This window comes from Morchella sextelata (assembly GCF_020137385.1).
Source record: "Morchella sextelata strain SCLS chromosome Unknown scls_20, whole genome shotgun sequence".
NCBI lineage: Eukaryota > Fungi > Ascomycota > Pezizomycetes > Pezizales > Morchellaceae > Morchella > Morchella sextelata.
Window position 1 is genome coordinate 695,482 of NW_025408635.1, and position 19,527 is coordinate 715,008.

The 19,527-nt window shown below is 47.4% G+C and overlaps 6 protein-coding genes across 6 annotated transcripts; 2 read left to right on the top strand and 4 right to left on the bottom strand.

Annotated features, from left to right (window-relative positions):
- Positions 1-1,568: 1,568 nt before the first annotated feature.
- On the bottom strand, positions 1,569-2,108 carry H6S33_006387 (uncharacterized protein; the record flags this gene model as incomplete). Its single annotated transcript, XM_044837731.1, has 1 exon — positions 1,569-2,108. The coding sequence occupies one exon, from the start codon at positions 2,106-2,108 to the stop codon at positions 1,569-1,571; it is 540 nt and encodes a 179-aa protein (XP_044689914.1).
- Positions 2,109-3,080: 972 nt separating this feature from the next.
- Positions 3,081-6,158, bottom strand: H6S33_006388 (uncharacterized protein; the record flags this gene model as incomplete). Its single annotated transcript, XM_044837732.1, has 1 exon — positions 3,081-6,158. One exon carries the CDS (start codon positions 6,156-6,158, stop codon positions 3,081-3,083), a length of 3,078 nt encoding a protein of 1,025 aa, XP_044689915.1.
- Positions 6,159-10,335: 4,177 nt separating this feature from the next.
- H6S33_006389 (uncharacterized protein) lies at positions 10,336-13,893 on the bottom strand (the record flags this gene model as incomplete). The annotated part of the gene is made up of 1 exon (XM_044837733.1): positions 10,336-13,893. The coding sequence occupies one exon, from the start codon at positions 13,891-13,893 to the stop codon at positions 10,336-10,338; it is 3,558 nt and encodes a 1,185-aa protein (XP_044689916.1).
- A 77-nt stretch (positions 13,894-13,970) lies between these two features.
- H6S33_006390 (uncharacterized protein) lies at positions 13,971-14,186 on the bottom strand (the record flags this gene model as incomplete). Its single annotated transcript, XM_044837735.1, has 1 exon — positions 13,971-14,186. The coding sequence occupies one exon, from the start codon at positions 14,184-14,186 to the stop codon at positions 13,971-13,973; it is 216 nt and encodes a 71-aa protein (XP_044689917.1).
- A 444-nt stretch (positions 14,187-14,630) lies between these two features.
- H6S33_006391 (uncharacterized protein) lies at positions 14,631-15,860 on the top strand (the record flags this gene model as incomplete). The annotated part of the gene is made up of 1 exon (XM_044837736.1): positions 14,631-15,860. The coding sequence occupies one exon, from the start codon at positions 14,631-14,633 to the stop codon at positions 15,858-15,860; it is 1,230 nt and encodes a 409-aa protein (XP_044689918.1).
- A 74-nt stretch (positions 15,861-15,934) lies between these two features.
- Positions 15,935-19,417, top strand: H6S33_006392 (uncharacterized protein; the record flags this gene model as incomplete). Its single annotated transcript, XM_044837737.1, has 1 exon — positions 15,935-19,417. The coding sequence occupies one exon, from the start codon at positions 15,935-15,937 to the stop codon at positions 19,415-19,417; it is 3,483 nt and encodes a 1,160-aa protein (XP_044689919.1).
- Positions 19,418-19,527: the final 110 nt, after the last annotated feature.

Consider the following 19,527-nt stretch of genomic DNA (forward strand, 5'->3'; position numbering starts at 1 on the left):
TCCAGCTGTCCCTCATATATCCACCGGTACCAAAACACTCCCCTCCGGCGGTTTGACGCTCCGGGGGTTATTATTGGGGTCGATAACGTGTTTTTTAACTAGGAAAACCGCAACTCCGCATTTGGTCGCATATCGATCGCACCACACCTCGTGGGTGCGAACCGGAGTTGATAGTGGTGTTGCCATTAGTATCAAAGGGTATTGGGGTATCTACTAGCCTTTCTCTCACTCCCGTAAATGCTTGGCATGCCCGTAACACAGGCCTACACCGAATCGCCTCCCTCCTACTCCAATATCAAACCTCCGGAAATGCAAGAGACAAGTGGAATCAGAATAAACTACTACGCGACCACCTGTTGGAAGAATGGAACACACAACCAATACCGCACTATCACCACCGGGGGGAATTCCGCCCCCCTCCCAAGATTGCGAAACTCACCCTTACGGAAGCAAAAAAAGTTTTTCGAATCCGGTGTCAAACTGCCCGAATCGACAAATACGCAGTACATACAGATCCCGAACCATGCCAGTGTGGTATGGAAAACTCAGCGAAACATATACTTATGGAATGCCCAGCGTAGGCTCGAATCCGCGCCCCTCTGATAGAGAAGATCCCCGGAGCGATGACCTGGGAAAACTGGATGTTTACAAACTTGAGAACGGACCTCATCTGTAACGGGGGTCCTTTCTAAGAGGAATAGATTTGTATAGAATAAAGACGGCCGTGCAAGATAGACAATCAGGTTGCAGATTATTCAAAGATACTATCGCTAGAACTCAATAATCTTTAAGGGCTCTACTACCCATAAGAACTTGGTTTTTCTTTCTGATGAAGACTGGAGAGAACAGGACTGAAGGGCGAGAATGAACCTGAGTACTTATACTCCGAAGCCCTCTATTCTCTGCTCCTAACTCCTTACTAAGTTCCGGTGGGCCTTTCCTTAGTACCGGAAACAATACCACCGCTACCCCGCTTTTCTCTAAGCGTCAGCAGGTGTTTTCCGATACCCAAGGCAACCACCCTTAGTCAAAGCCTTTGTAACACCTGCAGCCTTGGTTGCCACACAACCGAGGACCTGCATGAATGAGCTGCCACTCAGGTGTAAGCTTAATCATTGCTGTGGAGCTTTCGCTTATTGTAGACTTCCCTAGCCTAGTCCCTGCCTTTCGGCGGACTTACAATGCTCAGAGGATACAGTGGATCACCGGTGAATCAGAGCTTCACTCTGGCTGGTCTTCTAGACACTGGCGAGGCATAGACTCGTCAGTCATTGCTCCCATGAATAGATCCCCTTCCTAGCGCCCGGAATGTAGTTACTCTAACAGCTGGTAGCTAACCACACTGCCGGCACTTGCATATCACCGTGCAACTGGCTTCTAACAATAACTCTCAGCATGTAACCGGGCCCTGTGTGTACTCATACACCAGACAGTTGAAATGGCTCCGTTACACCACTCCCCTCTTCCAGGATCTTGGTCTCCGAGATCTATAACCATTCTATTACCATTCATTCTATATGACAAGAAGCTCCGTGATATGCAAGGAAATGAAAACCCAAAGGAAAAATCTACACCCCAACAATCCGCTTGTCCTTGGGTTTCTTGGGATACCTCATATGGAAATCCCGAAGGGCTTCTTCAGCACTCTTCTTGAGATGCTCCCAAGGTTCCCATGTAGCATCCTCGTTTTCATAACCTTCCCACAGCACTAGGTATTCCACTCGTCTCCTTTTCTTATTGACCCGGCTATCAGCTACCTCTCGGACAACCCAGTTCTGTTCTCCTTCAATCTCTTCGGGCTCCGGTACAGGAACTCTTCTCTCAGGATCTACCGGTGCTCGGTAAGGTTTCAGAAGAGAGACATGAAAGACCGGGTGGATTCCCATTTGAGGGGGAAGAGAGAGCTTGTAGGCACGGGTACCAATAGCTTCTAAGACCTTAAAGGGTCCCATCTTCTTCTGATCCAGTTTTCCCAAAGGCCGCTTTGTTTGCACATTGCGCCGGTCCAACATAACTTCATCTCCGGGCTTGATTTCAGGCGGTGCCAGGGCATGGGCATCATACCACCAGGCCATCCTTAATCTAGCTTTACCTAAGCTGGCATTCATAGTGTGAGGGATGCGTACCAGACCACAAGAGTACACTACGCAGAGCTCAGAGTTCGGCTAACAGCTACAAAGGTAGAAGTCTCCAAGGTCTCTTCAGTCAACGTCGAGTATGATTCTCCTTGATCCGATATGGGCCCCGCGAGCTACGTTATCAACAAAGATTCACTAGAGTTAGCGTGTGATGTTCGACCGTCCTCGACGCAATAGTTCAGGTAGAGTTCGAAGTCACAATAGAATAAAGTATTTCCAAAAGTATAGTCAAATAAAGTTGTAACTCGCGTATCAACGATTTATATTGTTAAGACTCTGATTTCGCCGATGATGGTTTGGCTAGTCAGTGAATGACACAGTATTTATATCCCTCGCTTATGTCTCGAGGACCCAATCTACTAATAATACAGAATACACTCGGGGCATGCCCGAGACCCTGAAAAACAACCAAGAACATTTAACTCCTAAGTCCGTAACCCAAACTCCTAAAGCCGCTGAAACCCCTCAACCTATTTATCCACTCTAATGCACGTTTCCCTGTCGATGTTTCTTCTCCATCGGCCGTCTGGTGGATAATCGTCAGCGTCGGCTATTCGGAGGTCTCAGACGGCAAGGCTACCTACTCAGGCCTCTTCCCACATCGCTTTCCCACATAGCAGAGTCCTCTCATGCCCACAGGTACCGCCGATAGGTACTCGGTCGGCTGGCAGCTTGCGCCGATTCGCTCCGAGCGGTCCGATCTTCGATCCGATTGGTTCCAGCTGTCCCTCATATATCCACCGGTACCAAAACACTCCCCTCCGGCGGTTTGACGCTCCGGGAGTTATTATTGGGGTCGAAAACGTGTTTTTTAACTAGGAAAACCGCAACTCCGCATTTGGTCGCATATTGATCGCACCGTACCTCGTAGGTGCGACCCGGAGTTGATAGTGGTGTTGCCATTAGTATTAAAGGGTATAGGGGTATCTACTAGCCTTTCTCTCACTCCCGTAAATGCTTGGCATGCCCGTAACACATAGCCTGCCAGATAGATTCCCATTGAGATATCATGACCTCGCTCGCTGGATTGTTCCATTCTACTCCTTCCTTTGGGGCCGGCCAGTTGGTCCTGGGTTCATAACCATAGTTGGCATAAAAAGCCGATACTTTGGTAGACTCAGAGACCGCCGAGTTATATGCATACTCTGCCAAAGGCAAGAGTTCTGCCCAGTCATCCTGTTGATATGAACAATAACTCCGCAAGTAATGTTCCAGGGTCTGGTTAACTCTTTCTGTTTGACCGTCCGTTTGTGGATGGAATGATGTGGACATCTTCAGCTTCACATTGAGGAGACTCATGAGAGATTGCCAAAAGTGAGAAATGAACCTGCTATCTCTGTCCGAGACTATGTCATCAGGTAAACCATGGAGTCTCCAAACTTCCTTCAAGAACAACTTAGCCAAATCTTCCGTTTTATTGAGGGTAGGAAGAGGGATGTAGTGTGCCATCTTTGAAAAGAGGTCCACTATTACCCAGATCTTTGTAAACCCACTAGATTCCGGTAATCCCACAATGAAGTCCATAGAGATGGAAGTCCATGGCCGATAGGGTATCTCCAACGGTTGGAGCATACCAAACTTCTTATGTCTGGAGGTCTTATTCCTCTGGCAGCTGTCACAGCTCCGGACATATTCCTCAACATCCTTATCCATGTTGGGCCAAAAGAAGTTGTTTTTCACCCGCTCAAGTGTCTTAAATTGGCCAAAGTGACCCGCCACCTTAGAGTCATGGGTATCGGACAGTATTTCCATCTGAAGCTTCTTGTCTTTGGGTATATACCATCTATTCTTGTAGAAGATGAGACCGTTCTTGACCGACAAGTTCTGGTCCAAATTTGGTTTCCTTTCAACCAGGGAGCGGTGCAGTTCCTGCCAGAAACTATCCTCTTTAGCAGCCGCATATAGGCGCTCTAAGAATATATTCTGCAATTGATTCACCCTGACAGCCGCTAGCTTTGCAGGATCCAAAACCAATTGACCTGGCCTAAAAAATATCTGTGGCTCCGGCTGCAGAGTTTCACCTCCCTCTCCAAGGCGATGATCCCAGCGCCTAGATAGCACATCAGTCTTGCCATTCTTTTCTCCCGGTCTGTAGACAACTTTAAAATTGTAGCCTGCGAGGTCTTCAGACCATCTAGCTTGCCGCCTAGTGAGAACCTTGGTAGAATTAAAGTACTCCAAGTTCTTGTGGTCTGTGAAAACAGTGATCTCTTGCTCACAAAATTTGAGCATGTGTTCCCATTCCCGGAAAGAGGCTACAATAGCTCCCATTTCCTTATCATGAATGTCATAGTTGATCTCAGCAGGGGAGAACTTCTTAGAATAGAATGCCACCGGATGTAGCTTCCCATCATCCCCATACTGAGAGAGCACCGCTCCCTTGGCGAAATCACTGGCATCTGTTTCAACCACAGTTTTCCTACTAGGGTCAAAATGAAGGAGGATTGGAGCGCTTGTGAACAGCCTCTTGAGTTCTTCAAAGGCCTGCTCATGTGCTGCCGTCCAATACCATTTCTTGTCTTTTTGCAGGAGGTCAGTTAATGGTTTGCAAACTTTACTGAAGCCTTCAATAAAGCGGCGATAGAAGTTTGCAAATCCGAGGAATGCCTGTACTGCCTTGATATTCTCAGGGACCGGCCATTCCTTAACTGCCTCCACCTTGTCTTCTGACATAGATACTCCTTCTTCCGAGATGTGATAGCCTAGGTATTCTACTTCTCGGACATGGAAGGATGTCTTACTGATCGAGGCACAGAGCTTAGCTTCCCTAAGCTTCTGTAGTACCTTCTTGACCAATAGCTCATGCTCCTTCTCAGTCTCCGAGTAGATGAGGATGTCGTCAATATAGACAACTACTCCTTCATCCAGTAGTTCCTTTAGCACATCATTGATCATTGCCTGGAAAGCGGAGGGAGCATTGCATAGACCAAGTGGCATCACATTATACTGATACAGTCCATAGCGGGTTCTGAAAGCGGTTTTCCACTCATCACCTTCTGCTATCCTGATCAAATTGAAGCCGTTCTTCAGGTCTATCTTTGTGAAGATCTTGGCCTTAAACAACCTGTCTCTGAGCTCACTCATGATAGGCAGCGGGTACTTGTCTTTGACAGTGACCTTGTTCAAACCTCTGTAATCCACACAAATCCGCAATGTACCATCCTTCTTAGGAATGAACAATATGGGTGCCGCAGCAGGGCTGTTAGATCTAGAGATCTTTCCTGAAGACAATTCTTTGTCCAGGTACTCTTGGAGGGCCTTCAACTCTGGAGCGGAACATGGGTACAGCGGGCCAAATGGGGGAGCGGTCCCAGGCAAGAGTTTGATCTTCAAATCATTATGGGAATGCGGCGGCATTTCCCCAATCTTCTCTTGACTGAACACATCAGCCCAATCCCGGTATAGGTGGTGTATTTTCTCAGCAATATCACCTCCGTCCTCATCATGCCATACTGAACCAACCAATTGATAGACTTTCTCTTCTTCTTCCAACATTTGGTATGGAGAGATCAGTTCAATCTTGGTGGCCGCTGGGAGACAATTCTGTTTGCAGTAGTCACTCCTCCAGCTCATGGTGTTGAGTTCCCAGTTGATGTCCGGGTTATGCTTCCTAGCCCAACTAATTGGCAGGTAACCGGTCCTTCCTTCTTCCAAAGTAGCCACTTCCCATCGGAGTGTCTCTTTATGATCTCCCATAATCATGCGGACCGGGTGAGTGTAATACTCGCCTCCTCCCATCATGACATCTCCTTGAGCATCAAACATTGTCAGAGGTTGATCCCGCCGCACTAAGGGAATTCCATGTTTTCTGACAAAACTCTGGTTGAGGATAGCTCCTGTACAACCAGTGTCAAATAGGAAAGACCCTTGGGCGCCTTCATCCTTTCCTTTGACCGTCCATGACAGTCCTGCCTTCAGTATAGGCCTTTTTCCATGTACTGGTAAGGAGGGAAGCTTCAGTTCCAACCTTCTTTGCTTAACAGCGGGTTCTGAACTTGTTTCTCTTTGTCTTTTCAACATAGCTAATAGCTTCGGGCACTACTAAGATCAAAAGATCTTTTGGTTCTATTCCCAAGCGGTAATATAGCAGATGTATTGTGTAGTAGTCTTTTTAGCAGCGGTTTGGAAGTGTCTTGGTAGCAAATGTAACTTTGGTAGAGCACTGACAGACCAGCTGTTTCGGGTCTTGAACCCATCCTCAGAGTGCTTGGAGCAATCAAATAGGCGGAAACACAATCATAATTTATTCAAGAGAAACATAGAAACCCCAAAACCCATATAAAAGAAAACTAGTAAACATAGACTCAGACAGACACTTTTCTACCAGATGATTTCATTGTCCGAGTCTTGCTCAGGCTGAAAAACAAAATCTTCTGTAACCTCCGGGAGTACAACAAGTGGATCTTCTGCTACTACAGCAGCCACTTTAGCCTTCTTCTGAGAGTTGGACTTGCCATTCCCTCTTTTCCGCTTTTGTACTCTCACTGCTGCCACTCGGACAACAGTAGGTTCCTTGGACCAACAATCGGTCCATTTGTGTCTGGACTTGCTGCACTATTGCACAAGTCAGTCTATGCACTCTACCAATAGGGAGTACCGGAAGGTCATACCTTCAAGCATACTTCTGCTTTCCTTCTTTCTTCTAGAATATTCCCCGGGATACCCTTCAGCTCCACCGCTTTATCCTTAGGTCCAGGAGTCTTCTGAGGTCCGGAGGAGTTCGCAGCTTCTCTTTTCCTCTTAGGCTGCTGGTCCTTCTGAGCGGGAGGATCTTTCTTGGTCCGAGGGGGCGCTTTCTCCGCTGCCATCCCTTGGTACCTCTCATGGGTGTGCCCTAACTCTCTTAGAGCAGCTATCCGCTCCATCAAGGACTTTGGCTTGGGATTGAAAAGAGCCCAACTCATGCCTAGGTCCGCAAGGACGGAATTGTTGATCTTATCATCCACCAACTGACCCTCATAGCCAGTCTTCCACATCAGCTGAATGATAGTATTCAAGAAGAGGTCTATTCCTCCTCGAGCTGTGTGGGTAAGGGTATTCCATTGGGCTACGGCATCATCTCGAGAGATGGCTTCACCGAAGGCTGCTCTAAAAGCATCCACAAAGGAATCCCAACGCTTCCATCTCAGATTCAAAGTCACCGGCATTCCAGCAAGGCGGTTGGCAGAGGCTTGATCAATTGAGTTGTGGTATGCCTCATACCATCTGATTGCTGCCTCCCCTTCCATCAAGTTGCCTGCATATCGGATCCTAACCTCCTCAGAGGTAAATGACAGGCTCTCAATGGAGAACACATTCTCACATTGCCGGATAAAGGTCTCCACTTGCTCCGCTTTGCCCTGAAACTTGGAGGGTGGTGGTGCCTTTGGTTCTCGGGCTCTGGTGGTTGAGGAAGGTGGAGAGGCGGCCGGGGGACGGTACTGTTGAGACATCATAGCAAATAGATCCTTCTGTTGCTTCTCCAGTTTCTTCTTAAGATATCTCCGCCATCCTCTTCTATCACCACCTTCTGGTTCCGAGTCTGAACTGTCAGAACTATCTGAATCACCTGGAGCGGGAGCGCTGGCCACAGGTGGTGGAGGGTTCTGGTTTCCACCGCTTCCACCCTGGACATTAGCTGGAGGGGGAGCGGCGGCCGCAGCAGGAGGGGCCACAGGTGCTACTGGTGCCGGATTGCTAGCCAGTGGTGAGGTTGCTGCCGGTTGAGCGGCCCCAGACATGGTGAACCTTCCTGGGTTCCTGGCTAGCGGGCTGGGAGGTCCTCGGCCTGCACCTGGGTAGAGTTCTCCCTCATAGTCAAAGGATCGGTCGGCTAATCCTAGGAATGGGTTTACTCCTGCAAAGCGGCTAGGAGGGAAGGGAGATGCTCCCACCGCTGGCTGGACAATAGGAACAACTCTCCTAGTGGATCTGACCGGAAATGCTGCGAAGGGACTGGTCTTCCGCTGCATTGTCCTGGTGGCTGTCCTGGACGAGGACCTGGAGCCTGGATTTAGTGCTGGAGTTGCTGGTCTCCCTACCACTAGCCTTCCTTCATCAAGGGCTTTCTGTATCTCGGCAACAAAGTCTGGTGGAGTTGCCGGATTTGTCCACTCAATCTCCATGGCATCGGCTTCCAGTTCATCTCTCTCCGAATACTTTCGGAGTTCTTCCTGGACAGAGTTGACTTCATGCCTCATGTATTCAAGAGCTTCTGCCATCAGAGCATTCTGTGCTGCCTGGCGCTCTTGTACAAGGAGTAGGGCCTGACTGCCCCGGGTCAACTGATTCTGCAGGCTATGCTGGAGGTAGGTCTGAAGCTCTGTGAAGAACTGTTGGATGGAGACCTCGTCGGTATCCTGCCAGGCAGGCTCACAACCGGGGATGTAGGTCTGTAGAGCGGTCCTGGGTTTTATGACAAGCTGTGTCTGCCCGGTGACATCAAGCTGGAGGGGCACCGGCTGCCATTCAATCTGAAGGGGTGCATCTGGAGCCGAGAGGGCGGACATTTTGTATAGAGGAAGAATAATCTGAAGGTGACTTGAGCCTTAAAGATTATCTGTAACGGGGGTCCTTTCTAAGAGGAATAGATTTGTATAGAATAAAGACGGCCGTGCAAGATAGACAATCAGGTTGCAGATTATTCAAAGATACTATCGCTAGAACTCAATAATCTTTAAGGGCTCTGCTACCGATAAGAACTTGGTTTTTCTTTCTGATGAAGACTGGAGAGAACAGGACTTGTGAGGGATGCGTACCAGACCACAAGAGTACACTACGCAGAGCTCAGAGTTCGGCTAACAGCTACAAAGGTAGAAGTCTCCAAGGTCTCTTCAGTCAACGTCGAGTATGAATCTCCTTGATCCGATACGGGCCCCGCGAGCTACGTTATCAACAAAGATTCACTAGAGTTAGCGTATGGAATTCGACCGTCTTCGACGTAATAGTTCAGGTAGAGTTCGAAGTCACGATAGAGTAAAGTAATTCCAAAAGTATAGTCAAATAAAGTTTGTAACTCGCGTATCAACGATTTATATTGTTAAGACTCTGATTTCGCCGATGATGGTTTGGCTAGTCAGTGAATGACACTGTGAAGGATGCGTACCAGACCACAAGAGTACACTACGCAGAGCTCAGAGTTCGGCTAACAGCTACAAAGGTAGAAGTCTCCAAGGTCTCTTCAGTCAACGTCGAGTATGATTCTCCTTGATCCGATACGGGCCCCGCGAGCTACGTTATCAACAAAGATTCACTAGAGTTAGCGTGTGATGTTCGACCGTCTTCAACGTAATAGTTCAGGTAGAGTTCGAAGTCACAATAGAATAAAGTATTTCCAAAAGTATAGTCAAATAAAGTTGTAACTCGCGTATCAACGATTTATATTGTTAAGACTCTGATTTCGCCGATGATGGTTTGGCTAGTCAGTGAATGACACAGTATTTATATCCCTCGCTTATGTCTCGAGGACCCAGTCTACTAATAATACAGAATACACTCGGGGCATGCCCGAGACCCTGAAAAACAACCAAGAACATTGAACTCCTAAGTCCGTAACCCAAACTCCTAAAGCCGCTGAAACCCCTCAACCTATTTATCCACTCTTATGCACGTTTCCCTGTCGATGTTTCTTCTCCATCGGCCGTCTGGTGAATAATCGTCAGCGTCGGCTATTCGGAGGTCTCGGATGGCAAGGCTACCTACTCAGGCCTCTTCCCACATCGCTTTCCCACATAGCAGAGTCCTCTCATGCCCACAGGTACCGCCAATAGGTACTCGGTCGGCTGGCAGCTTGCGCCGATTCGCTCCGAGCGGTCCGATCTTCGATCCGATTGATTCCAGCTATCCCTCATATATCCACCGGTACCAAAACACTCCCCTCCGGCGGTTTGATGCTCCAGGGGTTATTATTGGGGTCGATAACGTGTTTTTTAACTAGGAAAACCGCAACTCCGCATTTGGTCGCATATTGATCGCACCACACCTCGTGGGTGCGAACCGGAGTTGATAGTGGTGTTGCCATTAGTATCAAAGAGTATTGGGGTATCTACTAGCCTTTCTCTCACTCCCGTAAATGCTTGGCATGCCCGTAACAGCTTACCCCCCTTCCAGGGTGTCACGTCTCGGGACATCTTCTGACAGACTATGGTTCCAGTAAACCTGCTCCACATATCACCCGCGGTGTCTGTGGAGGGGAAGGACTTAGCCCCGTGGGGTACCTCTATAGTCTCAGGCGTTGGTCCTTCACGGCCTTGGGGTTCCTTCGATGAAAGTCGCGAACTAGATCAAGTACGTCTTCGTTCATAACGTCCATGACTTGATAAGTACAGTCGCTCATCGAATAGCCCCGCCATTTCACCAGGTATTCCACTAATCCTCTTCTACTCTTCCGGCTTCCCACAATACTTTCCACTTCGTACAAAACCTCTCCCTCCTTATCGACCTCTTCGGGAGTCGGGGGACGTTGTTCGCGGCCTGGGATACTGCTCTGTCGATAACGTTCCAAGAGTTCAATGTGGAACACGTTATGGATCTTGACTTGTGGTGGCAGTTCCAATTCGCAGGCTCGTTTTCCGGCTAGTCGGACAATTTTGAACGGGCCGAGTTTCTTATGATCGAGTTTCTTGGTAGAGCGACGTGTCTTGATATTGGTCGCGTTGAGCATAACCATGTCTCCCACCTTGAAGTTAGGTGGTTCGTCCCTTTTCCGATCATAATATTTCCCCATCTTCTCCCTGGTCTCTATTAAGCGAGCGAGAGCAGAGTCATGAACTCCTCGGATGAAGTGAGCATACAGGTCACTGGTTGGGTTGACCACTTCGGCTTCCGTCGGCCAGTTGGTTCTTGGGTTGTAACCGTAATTGGTATAGAACGGAGATTGGCCCGTGGCGGTGGTAACCGAGTTGTTGTAAGCATACTCCGCCAACGGGAGTAGCTCTGCCCAATCATCTTGCTCGTAGTTGCAGAATGCTCGTAAGTAGTGCTCGAGGGTCTGGTTGACCCGCTCTGTTTGCCCATCGGTCTGGGGGTGGAAAGCGGTACTCATTCTTATTCTCACGTCCAATAATTCCATAAGAGATGCCCAAAAGCTTGAAGTGAATTTGGCGTCTCTGTCGGAAACTATATCAAGAGGCAGCCCATGGAGTCGCCAGATTTGACCGAGGAATATCTTCGCTAAATCCTGCGCGGTTGTTTCTGCTACTAAGGGGATGAAGTGCGACATCTTCGAGAACCTATCGACTACTACCCAAATTTGGTTATATCCCTTTGATTCCGGTAACTGTACGACGAAGTCCATTGATATCGATTGCCAGACAGAATGTGGCGTGGACAGTGGTAGAAGCGCACCGTACTTTTTATGGCGGCTGGGTTTGTTGCGCTGGCACTCATCACATGACCGAACGTAGTCATCAATCCACTCGTTCATTGTTGGCCAATAGAAGTTGCGCGTGATGAGTTCCAACGTCTTGTCTTGTCCAAAGTGTCCTGCCACTTTTGAATCGTGCTCTGCCTGTGCTATCCGGATCTTGATACGGTCGTCTGCCGGAATGTAGAGTCGGTTCTTATAGAAGAGTAGCCCGTCTTTCTCAGCAATATCCTTCAATTCCCCCAGCTTCTCCCCTTGCTCAACTCTCTCTTTCAATCCTACCCATATCGGGTCTCCCGATGCCGCCTGCCTGACATGATCCAGAAAATTCTTGGACCAGTCAATCACCCCCTTGGAGGCAAGCGACACCGCTGATACCACAAACTCTTCCTCCGCCAACTGTCCGGGCTTAAAGAACCTGTCTATCGGCTGTTTCCCAAGCGTGCCTCCCCCTTCAGGACGGTACTCTGGCCGTCGCGATAGTGCATCTGCCTTCCCATTTTTGGTTCCCGGGCGGTAAATAATCTTAAAGTCAAATTCCGCCAAAGACTCAGCCCACCTTGCCTGTCGTCGGTTAAGAACCTTGGTTGTTGAAAAATATTCCAAGTTCTTGTGATCCATATAGACGAGAACCGTTCGGCTAGGTCCTTCGAGGTAGTGACGCCATTGCTTGAAGGCTGACACAATTCCCAACATCTCCTTATCCCAGACGTCGTAGTTGAGTTCCGCTGGGTTAAGTTTTCGAGAATAGAAGGCAACAGGGTGAGTCTTTCCGTCAATAACCTGGGATAGAATTGCGGCGATAGCAAAATCACTTGCGTCCGTTTCCACGATAGTCTGGCGATCTGGAGAGAAGTGTACCAAGATCGGCGCAGACTTAAACAGGGTTTTGAGTTTTTCGAAGGCTGCTTGGGCCGTCATAGACCAGACAAAGTTCTTAGCATCACCCCTGAGACAATCGGTAATGGGTTTACAGACCCCGGAGAAATTGTGGATAAACCTTCTGTAGAAGTTGGCAAAGCCCATGAAGATCTGTACTTCTTTAACACTGCGCGGGGCTTGCCAATTCGTAACAGACATGACCTTATCCAGTGCCATGGTGACGCCTGCTGGGGCAAGGATGTATCCGAGGAACTCGATTTCGGTGAGCTCGAAGAATGATTTCTTCGGGTTGGCGACCAGGTTGTATTCTTGTAGCCTGCTAAGTACTTTGCCAACCAGCTCCCTGTGTTCCTCTCGAGACTTGCTATATATTAGGAAATCATCAAGGTATACTACTACCCCTTGATCCAGAAATTCCCTCAGCGCATCATTCATCATGTTCTGGAAGGTCGCCGGCGCATTTGCCAGCCCAAAAGGCATGACGAGGTACTCAAAATGCCCGTACCGCGTACGAAAGGCTGTCTTCCACTCGTCGCCGTCTTTGATCCTGATGAGGTTGTAACTTTCCTTCAGGTCAATCTTCGAGAAGATAACCGCGCCTGCTACTCGATCTCGCAGCTCGTCCATAAGCGGTAACGGATACCTGTTCTTAATGGACACACGGTTAAGTCCACGGTAGTCAACGCAAAGTCGCAGACTACCGTCCTTCTTCTTCACAAATAGGATTGGGGCTCCTGCTGGGGATTTGCTTGGCCTAATCTTTCCCAATCGCAACATTTTGTCTAGGTACTCCCGAAGCACCTTCAGCTCGACTTCGGATAGGGAGTAAACGGGTCCCCATGGTGGCTGCTTCTCTGGTTCGAGATCTATCGCATGGTCGTAAGATCGATGCGGTGGTAATTTGTCTGCTTCCGATGGTAGGAAGACTTTAAGGAACCCATGGAGCCAAGAGGGAAGAGTTTCGCGGAGGTTGACCGATTCATCTTCCAGAAGACAAATACTACCGATGAATTGGGCCTCCGGATCGTCTAGTACACCCTCGTCCATTTCTATTTGAGGTTCCTTGTCAGTGAAGCATCGACTCTTGCAGTTCTCACCATCGTAGGAAACTTCCCCATTTGACCCTATAACCGGCTTATGTTCTTTTAACCACCAGTTCGGTAGTATTGCATCGATGCCAAGTGGGAGAGGGGCGATCTCGAATGACAACTGTGTTTGATGCCCCCTTGACATTATAATTAATGGTTGTGTAAAGGCGTGTCCCGTGCCCTTCATAACTTCTCCCGTAAATCCAAATACCCGGGCCGGGACGTCTCGTTTCACCTTCGGGACCTCAAAACTATCAACAAAAACAGCAGACAAAACAGGACCAGTTGCACCAGTATCCAACAACACCTTACAAGATAAACATTTTTCCGCAAAACAAAGGAACTGATTAACGATAGGTCGAGGACCATGAATAGGTTCCTCCAAAATTTTCTGTTTTTTCTCCGGTTGGGACGCTCTCCCTTCCTGCCTTTTTCTTTTCATATTTTTTTTATTGTTTTCCGTCAGTGATAACATAGCAATCTGGGGATACTCCTGACCTGACTCATCAGAGTCCCCTTTTAAAAATCCTCATCGAAATCCATCTCAGATTCCGATCCACGTTCTCGCACAAACGCTTGCCCACTGGTATACTCCGCAGCAGCCGTCGCAGCCGGCTTCTTAGCACGGTGCCTCATTCGCTTTCTCTGAGGTTGGGGTTCCGGTGGTTCCATATCGTGGTCGCCATCGTCATCGCGGGTACGCTTTCGGGAGAAAGAGGATGTAACGGCAGCCATGTATTTCGGCTAGGTGATGAACTGGGATGAGGGAAGGAGGTATCATGCGGTGGAATTAGGATTTGTAATGGGGATTTCTGTTATGTTCTTTGGGTTTCTGTTACGCGAAGGTATTAGTCATCGTTGGATTATGGATGGATATATAAGGGGGCGTTGTCTTGTGCTTTTGTCTGTTTTCCTTCTTCTCTTTCTTCCTTACGCAACCTCTGTATTTTATTCCACGAATACTATTCTTTGTTCGCACTACGTCATAGGGCTCCAACCGGTTTATCATACCAGGTAGAGCCACCCATAGTCTATAGTCAAAGTATACCTTTACGTCTACGTCCACGTCTACGTCACTACCTAGGTTGTATTCCTTGGCACCACAGTCTATCGCCTATAGTCCCCGTGATACGTAGGTTGCGTCCTCTATCGCCAACCAATACAACACCATAGCCTACAATGTCGGAACATGTCCATGTCGATTATCAACAACTCAACGATAACCTCCAAAGATTTTTTGAAGCGCATCCACAGGTCGATCATGTTGTCGGAGCTGAAGCTTATGCGCTTCTTCAACAGTGTCAAAATGGTCTTATTCAATATGCAACGGATTTACAGGAGATAGAAGCGGAGGCTGAGAGGGCAAGAAGGATATTTGAACGAGATCTTACTGCTGCCCGAGCTCAACGAACTGCTGTTGAGGTTGTGGCCCCTGACGAAGAACCTATTGGAAACAACGCTCCACCTGTACCTCCAGCGCCACCAGTTACAGGTACCACCTATCGGTCGGAGAAACTCCCAGATCCCGATGTGTTTAGGGGGGATCGTGATCGAGAAAGACTACACTTATTCAAGCAACAAATGAAAATCAAGTTACTGGGAAATATCGATCGCTATCCTACACTACAGTCTAAGTTATCGTACGCATTCAGCAGATTGGAAGGTGCTGCTGCCAATCAGTTTTTACAGTATATGGGAGAAGAAGGTATTGCCTTACCTTCTATGACACGGTTTTATGAGATTCTGGATACAGCTTTTGGAGACCCCGATCGAATGCGTACAGCTAGAAGGAATCTTCGGAACATCAGACAACGCACTCGAACTTTTGCCGATTATTTTGCTGAGTTTCAACGGTATGCTGCTGAGTCGGGTATGGATGAAGTCTCTCGGATTGAGGCTTTGATGGAAGGAATTAATGGGGAACTGGACGAATCGATGATACACCATGAGACTCCTGCAACGGTAGATGGTTGTGCAACACTCTTGCAACGGTTGGATAACCGACGACGGGCGGCGGAGGCTAAGCGAGGTAGTAAAAAACCTTGGACTACTACTGCGACCCCGGCTCCGCGTCCTCCACCAACAAATCCTGTTCCTGCTCCCCGTCCTGCTGCCCCTGCTGCCAACCCACCTACCACTGAGAATCACCCCTCGTTCCGTCCTGGAGGTGATGTACCCATGGACCTGTCTGGAGGACGTCGTCGCCCTACCCCTGCCGAAAGAAACGCCCGATTAGCTGAGGGCCGATGTTTCTATTGCGGAGGTGTCGGGCATATGGTTAGAAATTGCCCCCAAGCGAGGGCAACTGGAAGTCAACCAAGGAGGCCTGTGATGAGAGGAGCGGCGTTGACAGTGGAAGAAAACGATGGAAGCGATAATGAGTCGGCAAAAGATTTGTCCCTGCACTAAGTGGCTTAGCCCAGGGACCGTTTAAGGATTTTTCTAGGATGTGTATTTCCGGTTTTTCGGTATCAGAGGAGGAAATGGACGGAAATCAACTTGTAGTAACTTGTTCGATTTCACAGAATAAAAATTCGTTTATACCTACTTACGCCCTTATTGATACCGGAGCATCAGGATATGCTTTCATTGATGAATCCTTTGCACGCCACAACAATCTTACAATGACCTCCCTTAAAATACCTCGCCATGTAGACGTTATAGACGGAAGGCCTATTAAGTCAGGAAAAATTACCCATATTGTCGATGTCTCGCTAGACATTCATGGTCATCGGGAAACGGCGCCATGTTTTGTAACGAAGTTAGGACACTATCCGATTGTGATGGGGATACCTTGGATGCGACGACATGATGTTACGATTCGACCAAAAGAAAATCTACTTATTTTTGACTCTCGAAGCTGTTGTCAACACTGTTCACTCAGTGGAACTGCAGTTATTGTTCATGGTATCTCGATTCCCTTACCGGAACACCATACAGTCATCGTTTCAGCAACCGAGAAATCCACTATCGATATCGAACAATTAGTACCGAAAGAATTTCACCATCGTCTTCACATGTTCAAAGAATATGATGCTTCAATTCTCCCACCACATCGACCATCCCATGACATCGAGATAGTATTAGAGGAAGGCAAACGACCACCATATGGACCTATATATGGATTATCTCAAATTGAGTTAAAAGCACTACGAGAATATCTTGATGAAAATTTACCCAAAGGATTTATTCGAGCCAGTGAATCACCAGCGGGAGCACCCATACTGTTTGTGAAGAAAAGCGATGGAACCCTTCGACTTTGTGTTGACTATCGAGGCCTAAATGCGATTACAATCAAAAATCGATATCCATTACCATTGTTGAAAGAAACCCTGGCTAAGTTGTCAAGAGCACAATACTATACTAAGTTGGATTTACGATGGGGATATAATCAAATCAGGATAGCGGAGGGAGATGAATGGAAAACAGCATTCCGGACTCGATATGGACATTTCGAATATACAGTAATGCCATTTGGATTAGCTAATGCCCCTGCCACATTTCAGCATTGGATCAATGATATTCTACGTCCCTACCTCGATCAATTCGTAACAGCATACTTAGACGATATCCTTATCTATTCCGAGACCCTATCAGAACATAAAGAACATATTCAGAAGGTTCTAAAGGTACTTGATGAAAATCATGTTCACCTTAAACCTGAAAAATGTGAATTTATGGTTCAGGAAACAAAATATCTTGGTTTAATCCTTACTCCGAATGGGAATAGAATGGATCCAAAGAAAGTTATCGATGTTTTGGAATGGACTACACCGACAAACCTTCGCGATGTTCAAGTATTCCTAGGATTTGCAAATTTCTACCGACGGTTTATTTTGGGATATTCGAAAATTGTTGCCCCGCTTACAGCCTTGACAAAGAAAAACGTTAAATTTGAATGGACGAATGAAAGAGAGAAAGCATTTCAGACTTTAAAAAGGATGTTTATAACGGCACCGATACTAGCTCATTTCAATCCAGATCAAAAAATTGTGATAGAAACTGATGCATCCGACTATGTTTCAGCAGGAATCCTATCTCAACGTGACAACGAAGGAATCCTACATCCAGTTGCTTTCTTTTCTAAAAAACACTCTCCCGCAGAATGCAACTACGAAATCTATGATAAAGAACTTTTAGCAATTATACGATGTTTTGAAGAATGGCGACATCATCTGGAGGGAGCTCAATTTCCAATTGAAGTTCTTAGCGACCATCGGAATCTTGAGTATTTTATGACAACAAAATTGTTAAATCGTCGACAAGCCCGTTGGTCCGAATTTCTTTCACGCTTCGATTTCGTTATACAATTTCGGCCAGGAAAACAAGGAACAAAACCAGATGCATTGACTAGGAGGTCAGGTGACCTACCTAAAGAGGGGGATGAACGGTTAACGCATCAGAGTCAAGTGATTCTGAAGCGAAAAAATTTGGATACCAAGCTAAGTTTGTTCGCGGGTTCTTTGTCAAATGAATCCGCTGAAGGAGCGTCCACTGTAGAGGAGTTATTTTCAAAAGCTTACCAAGTGGATAGTTTCATAAACAAAGTCCTCAATATGCTTCGGAATGGCATACGCCACTCAAACAAAATCTCACTTGCCGAATGTATGGAAGATAACAACGGTCGGCTGCTTTATCGAGGCATGCTATATGTACCAGACGACGATGACCTTCGACTAAGGCTTTTAAAAGAATATCATGACAAACCATCTGCAGGACATCCGGGTAGAGCGAAGACTCTGGAGCTCCTAAGTCGAGAATATTACTGGCCACAGATGCGGAAGTTTGTCGATCAGTATATTAGGAATTGCAATGTGTGCACCCGTAGCAAGGCATCACACAATGCACCTTATGGAGTACTTCGCCCCATGCCAATTCCCGATGGACCCTGGACAGATGTCTCGATGGACTTTGTGACTGATCTTCCTGAGAGTGATGGGTATAATGCGATTTTGGTCGTGGTGGATAGACTAACCAAAATGCGGCATCTGATACCAACGACAAAGGAGGCGGACTCACAGGAAGTAGCAAGGCTATATATTGATAACGTCTGGAAGTTACATGGATTACCCGACACTATGGTATCCGATCGAGGAACACAGTTCGTCGCGGAATTCTGGAGGTCCCTTTGTGATCGATTGGAAATCTCGCCAAAGTTCTCTACTGCATTCCACCCCCAAACAGATGGACAGACAGAAAGAATTAATGCCATAATGGAACAATACCTCCGAAGCTATGTTTCCTATCAACAAGATGACTGGGTCCGATGGCTACCGATGGCTGAATTTGCAACCAACAACCACGTTTCCGAAACAACAAAAGTTTCCCCCTTTTTTGCTAATTCGGGAAGGAATCCTAGGATAACATTTGGGCCTTTGGAACATGGTCGAACGACGGCGGAGGATCAAGCGAACCGTATTGCAAGGGAAATGAAGGATGTGGTGGACTTCCTAAGAGAAGAAATGTTCCGGGCGCAAAAGATACAAGAAGAATCAGCCAATAGGAATCGAACTCCAGCTCCTCGATATTATTTAGGAGATAAGGTTTTTCTATCGACCCGTCATATTCTAACGAAGCGACCCTCTAAGAAATTCGACTGGAAACGTATTGGACCTTATAACATTAAACGAATCGTTAATCCCTATGCTTACGAGTTGGAACTTCCCCGGTTGATGAAAATTCATCCAGTATTTCATGTTTCGTTATTGTCACCTGAAGCAAATGATCCTTTACCAGGACAACGACGATTACCACCACCTCCGGTTGAAATCGAAGGGGAGGAAGAATGGGAAGTCGAAGATATTTTGGATTCGAGGAAACGAAGAGGAAGATTTGAATATTTGGTACGATATATGGGATATGACGAAGCCTCCTGGCAACCGCTATCGGACCTTGAACATTCACCTGAAATTATTAGACGATTCCATGAGCGTTATCCAGAGAAGCCTAAGCCTACCAGGAGGTAGGCCTTAGAGGGGGGCGTGGTCTGTAACGGCAGCCATGTATTTCGGCTAGGTGATGAACTGGGATGAGGGAAGGAGGTATCGTGCGGTGGAATTAGGATTTGTAATGGGGA